The sequence below is a fragment of the Phocoena phocoena genome, chromosome 6 (genome assembly GCF_963924675.1).
Source record: "Phocoena phocoena chromosome 6, mPhoPho1.1, whole genome shotgun sequence".
NCBI lineage: Eukaryota > Metazoa > Chordata > Mammalia > Artiodactyla > Phocoenidae > Phocoena > Phocoena phocoena.
Window position 1 is genome coordinate 15,901,886 of NC_089224.1, and position 5,888 is coordinate 15,907,773.

The 5,888-nt window shown below is 55.4% G+C and overlaps 1 protein-coding gene across 2 annotated transcripts; it reads left to right on the forward strand.

The window, feature by feature from the left end:
• The first annotated feature begins 200 nt into the window (after positions 1–200).
• Positions 201–4,013, forward strand: EGR3 (early growth response 3). Of its 2 annotated transcripts, none has more exons than XM_065879385.1 (2): positions 201–498; positions 1,812–4,013. In XM_065879385.1, exons 1-2 carry the CDS (start codon positions 345–347, stop codon positions 2,819–2,821), a joined length of 1,164 nt encoding a protein of 387 aa, XP_065735457.1. In that variant the 5' UTR covers positions 201–344; the 3' UTR covers positions 2,822–4,013. The 2 variants fall into 2 exon arrangements, with proteins under 2 accessions (XP_065735457.1, XP_065735458.1); XM_065879386.1 differs by lacking the exon at positions 201–498 and adding an exon at positions 934–973 and having other exon boundaries at positions 1,812–2,821.
• Positions 4,014–5,888: the final 1,875 nt, after the last annotated feature.

A 5,888-nucleotide genomic window follows, 5' to 3' on the forward strand; every position in this document is an offset into this window, starting at 1 on the left:
TGCGACCCCCTTGGGCCGAGATCCCCCCCAGCCCAGCACCCACCCACCCACCCCGCACACGCCCCCCCCCCCACGCCACGACCCAGCCTCTTACGGCACCAGCTGAGGCACCCAAGAGGATTACCCTCCTTTGCCCTCTCTCCCACCCACCCCCCAAAAAGAGAAGATCCCCTCCCCAGGCCCACCCCTTCCCCTCTTCCCTCCCCCCTCCTCCCGAACTTTCCCTCTCGCATGCTTTTCCCCTGCACCACGGATCGCCTCTCCGATGCCGCTTGCCTGGAAGCTGCGTTAAGAGCGAGCGGCGGCGGTGGCGGCGGCGGCGGCGGCGGCAGCTCGGGAGTGCTATGACCGGCAAACTCGCCGAGAAGCTGCCGGTGACCATGAGCAGTTTGCTAAACCAACTGCCTGACAATCTGTACCCCGAGGAGATCCCCAGCGCGCTCAACCTCTTTTCTGGCAGCAGCGACTCGGTAGCCCATTACAATCAGATGGCTACAGGTAAGGGCGGCGGGGAGGCGGCGAGGAAGGAAAGGGAGAGAGGAAGAGGAGGAGGGAACGAGCTAGCGATGATGGATGGATGGATGGATGGATGGATGGATGGATGGATGGATAGATGGATGGATGGATGGAGATATGGGGGGCGCGCTGGGAATTTTCCGGGGGGCGAGTTGCTTTTCCCACCCACTCCTCCCGCCCTCCCCGATCGGGAAGGCTCGGTTGGCGACGCCACGGTAGAGGCTTCGGTTCTCCCGGGTGGGGGCAGCCGCCGACCGAAGGGAGGTAGGTGCAAGCGGCTCTGGGGTTCTCCACTTAGGGGGCGCGATCGCCGGGCTGCGCGCAAGGCGTAATGCTGTCGCCCCCTTTCCCAGGAGGAGCCCAACGTCCCTTTTCACCCGCGCTCTCCCCGCTTACTCCCTCAGCCTCCCACCCGGGATGGAGCCATGTGCGGCGTGGAGTCCCCGCGGTGGGAGAGGTACTGCGACGCTGCCTTTCCAGGGCTTTCAGCAAAGCCGTGGGGGTGTGGGGACGGCGGGGAGGGGAGAAGGTGGGGGCCCACCCGCGCGGGGGCTGCCACAGGGGACAATCCCCGGACCGAGGAGCTTGGGAAGAGCGGCCACTCCCGCCATGGAGACACCGGCCGGTTTTCCGCCGCCCTCCACTCTCGCTAAGCTGAGGCTGGGCTTTCCCCCTCCAGCAAAAGCCGAAAGCTCCTTCAGGCCCGGAGGAGGCTGGGGCTGGGGGAGGCGGCGGGAGAGCTCCCTTTGCGGACAGCACCCCTCTACGCGCCGCGGACAAAGCGTCGGAGCACTCCGGGTCAGCTCCCCGGGCGCAGTGCGCACCGGGGGCTTCGTCGGGGCAGGAGAGGCGCGGGGTCCGGCGCGGACAGCGCTAGGGGAAGAGGCCGAGTTGTGTGCGCTGGAGAGCGAGAGCCCGGCGTGCTTCGGGTCTGAAACTACCTGTAGCTGCAGCTACCTGCCCGCCCCACCTCGGGAATAACAACAATGCTTCTCGCGCTCGCGCCTGTGTGTGTGTGTGTGTGTGTGTGTGTGTGTGTGGTACGGGAGTGTGTGTGTACGGCGTGTGCGGTGTGTGTGCAGCAGCCACTCCACACCCCGATCAGTAGTATTTTCCTGTATCCAGGTTGCGCCCGGGAGTGCGGCACCGCCCGCTTTGCGCCTGGCGCAGCCTACCCCATACGCTGCGCACTCCACCCGGCCGCACCTCCACACCTGGGCAAGGACCTGGGCGCCCCTGCCGGGGAGCCGACTCGGCTTCACTCACCCCTCCCCTCTCTCCCCCGCTCTCCGCAGAGAATGTGATGGACATCGGTCTGACCAACGAGAAGCCCAACCCGGAACTCTCTTATTCGGGCTCCTTCCAGCCAGCCCCTGGCAACAAGACCGTGACCTACTTGGGAAAGTTCGCCTTTGACTCCCCTTCCAACTGGTGCCAGGACAACATCATTAGCCTCATGAGCGCCGGCATCTTGGGGGTGCCCCCGGCCTCTGGGGCACTCAGCACGCAAACCTCCACAGCCAGCATGGTGCAGCCGCCGCAGGGGGAAGTGGAGGCCATGTATCCGGCGCTGCCCCCCTATTCTAACTGCAGTGATCTCTACTCGGAGCCTGTGTCTTTCCACGATCCCCAGGGCAACCCCGGGCTCGCCTATTCCCCCCAGGATTACCAATCGGCCAAACCGGCCTTGGACAGCAATCTCTTCCCCATGATTCCTGACTACAACCTATACCACCACCCCAACGACATGGGCTCCATTCCGGAGCACAAGCCCTTCCAGGGCATGGACCCCATCCGGGTCAACCCGCCCCCTATTACCCCCCTGGAGACCATCAAGGCATTCAAAGACAAGCAGATCCACCCGGGCTTTGGCAGCCTGCCCCAGCCGCCGCTCACGCTCAAGCCCATCCGGCCCCGCAAGTACCCCAACCGACCCAGCAAGACCCCGCTACACGAGCGGCCCCACGCGTGCCCGGCGGAGGGCTGCGACCGCCGTTTCAGCCGCTCGGACGAGCTGACCCGGCATCTGCGCATCCACACGGGCCACAAGCCCTTCCAGTGCCGGATCTGCATGCGGAGCTTCAGCCGCAGCGACCACCTTACCACTCACATCCGCACGCATACGGGCGAGAAGCCCTTTGCCTGCGAATTCTGCGGGCGCAAGTTTGCGCGCAGCGACGAGCGCAAGCGCCACGCCAAAATCCACCTCAAGCAAAAGGAGAAGAAGGCGGAGAAGGGGGGTGCGCCTTCTGCGTCCTCGGCGGCCCCGGTGTCCCTGGCCCCTGTGGTCACCACCTGCGCCTGAGGCTCGGGCCCCCAGATCACACTTTTCCCCTTCAGTGTCTCCCGGCTGCTGGCCTGAATGCAGCCGGAAAGCTAGCCACGGAGGCGCAGGGGCCGCGCCCTGGCCTCTCCATGGACGTAAGGCCCCTTGTTTCCCTTCGCTGTCCCCCGTTTCCACCCTTTCACACCGGCCAACGGTCGGGGGCCAGGGCAGGAGGCGCCTTCCCCTTGCTGCCCCCCATTAGCCAAGGCGTGGGGGCGGAAAGGTGGCGTCTAGCCCGCTTTGTTCAGTTGGGATCGTCTTGATCCAGGGGCCGCCGGGCCGGGCCAAGGACCTGCGGGGGACTGAAGGCTGGGCCCGCCCAAGCCTCGCTGGACCCAAGCACCTCACGGTTCCCCCTACGTCTCCCTCGGTTCCCCATCGAAGACCCGAGAGGGGGAGGGGGTAAGGAGCGCACCAAAGCGCAGAGCTTGCTGCCCGCCGCACGCACGCGCGCCTGCGTGCGGGGATGCGCGCGAGTGTGCGTGCTCGCGTGAGTGTATGTGTGCGTGTGTGTTTCTGTGTGTGTGTGTGTGTGTGTGTGCGCGCGCGCGCGCGCGCTCGTACGTGTGTGTGCGGGACTCTTGAGCTGAACTGGGCTATGTCCACCCCAAACTCTTCCCCACCTCGGGTCCCCAGGCCGCTGGGGGCCTGCACGTGGCGGGACGAGACGGTCTTCCATCTGCTCCGAAATAATGTTTCTTACAGAAATGCCTCGGGTGCCGCCGCCGCGGTGCTGCTACCGCCGCTTAGGGTTTGGCCCCTCAGAATCCCTCCTTTTCCGAGCGCTTCCCTCTCAAGGCCTCAGGGCAGTTTGATCTTCGGGGAGAAGAAGCAGCCATCACTGAACCTGCCTTTAAAACAAATGTGTTTCCTCGGCCCCAGAGATTTTTAAATCTCTGTTCCTGAGTTTGCCCTCTGCCCTTTTTCCCCCTCCTCTCCCTTCTCCCCTCTAAGCCTTTTCCCATCTCTTTCCAAATCTTTTTCCAAAAAGGCAGGCCTCAACCAACCACCCCATTTTGCCATCTTTTTGTTCTCTCACTCACATACCCATTTCTCTTCCCACGATTAATGGGAATGCAGCCTTTTTTTTCCTCTCTCTCTGTCATCACCAACACAACAGGTAGAATTCAAATTTATGAATATGGTGTGTGTGTGTGTGTGTATGTATATATGTGTGTCTACACACACACACATATATACATTTATATATAACATGCACACAATATGTATTCCTAGTAAAATAAAATCTCTAAGGCACTTGGCTATCCAGTGCAGTGCACCGGAATAAAGAGAATTTGTAGGCATTTACAGCTTTAAATGATTTATTTTTTATGAAAAATTTAACTGATGAGATTATATCTACATGTGTGTATGTGTGTGTGAGTATGTATATATGCATCCATACACACACATATACACACATCTCTGTCCAAATTTTCCTCAAAGCTATGGGGATGTTTGCATTAATCCATGTTGATGAATGAGGCACATCTTCTCCATACCCCAGTCTCACCTTCTCCCCGCCCTACCTCACCTCTTCTCAGGCACCCCCTCTCCCCAGCCTCCTCCACACAGGGGTGACTCTTTGGAAGTGGAGTAGTAGGGAAGGTTACTCTCTGACACAGCTTCCAGTGCAGTCTTGCCTGAATGTACTGTTCCCTGTTAGCGTTATTTCTCCTGTGGTCAGTAAGCTGCCCAGAGAGAAGGAACAAAGGTCTGGAGTTTACAGAATGTCTGTTTTTAAAGTCACTTTATGCATTTCCCACTCTTTTTTTTTTTTTAAAGAAAAAAGCACCGGTTTTTTTGGTGGCGGATAGATAATACTAAAGGAGTCTAGCGAAAGGGGGGAAAAAAATCAAAGAGCAGGGGACTTGTGGACTTCCAGGTACTTGGACTTTTTGTAGAAGGAGAGAGAAGTGGATGAAGTTTGCCGCGAGGGCCCATATTTTTTCAGCTGAAGGGTAAAATCTTTCTTTGCAGAGACAGTATTTTGCTGAATACTTTTTATAATGTGATGATTATTAAAAACAAAAATTTTGGTCACTTCAAAGCTGGAAGGAGGAATCAGATATCCTTTAATATTTTTTCCTTACTCCTTCTGGTATATGCATGTCACTGCATGATAACTCTGAGTTTTCCTTTGTTTTAATAAAACTGTTCTCAGACATTTAAGCTAAACTAAGAGAAAAATAGCTTTGTTGCCAAAAGGTTGTGCTATCCAGATTTTTTATATGTCTGCATGTTTTAAGAAAAAAACAGCAAAAGAAAATGCACTCTAACTTATGTGAACTGAGAGAAAAAAATCAGGTTTTAAACAGGAAAACCTATGGGGAATGATATTTTTTGAAAGACTTTTGTATAAAGTTGAGTACTTAGAAAAAGACAAACCAGATGTAATATATTTTGTGGATGTTTTTATTTCTTGGATTTATAGTACCTTATACTAAGGTTAAAAAAATATGCTTGTTATCGTGAAAAGGTGAAATTCTTCACCAACATTTCATTTGCTCCTTTGTCACATTGTTATGCCAATAAAATATAGTTAATGAAAACAGCATTTTTAAAACCTGAAATATTGAAATGGTGTAATGTTGTACCATTTGCACTGTGAGCAAATGCTAATACAGTAAATATATTGTGTTTGCTGACAATCAGCCGGCCTATAAATCTCCTTATTTTATTTCTTGTTTTCATAGCATAAAGTTTTGGTTTGGCCTGTTTTTTGTCTTGTTTTGTTTCTGGCTGGTGGTTGGTTTGATAGGTTCTTACGCCTGGTTTTTGTGGTTCTTGCTCTGAAACCCCTCACCGTGGAAACATGGAGTCTGGTGTTCTTAGAAGTTGGTTAGGATTTCGTGTGGGTTCTGGCGTTTCAAACTCAATGTTGAGTGTTTACTCTGGTTCTCAGAGAATTCTACTGTGGTTCTAGGGATTCTCCTCCACCCTTCTGGGAGCCTCAAACTGCCAGAGAGATTAGGTGAACAGATTAGATAAGCTCATGGGAGCCAGGGCTGATGACTGGAACCTTCTAGAATCTTCCTCTCTGGTT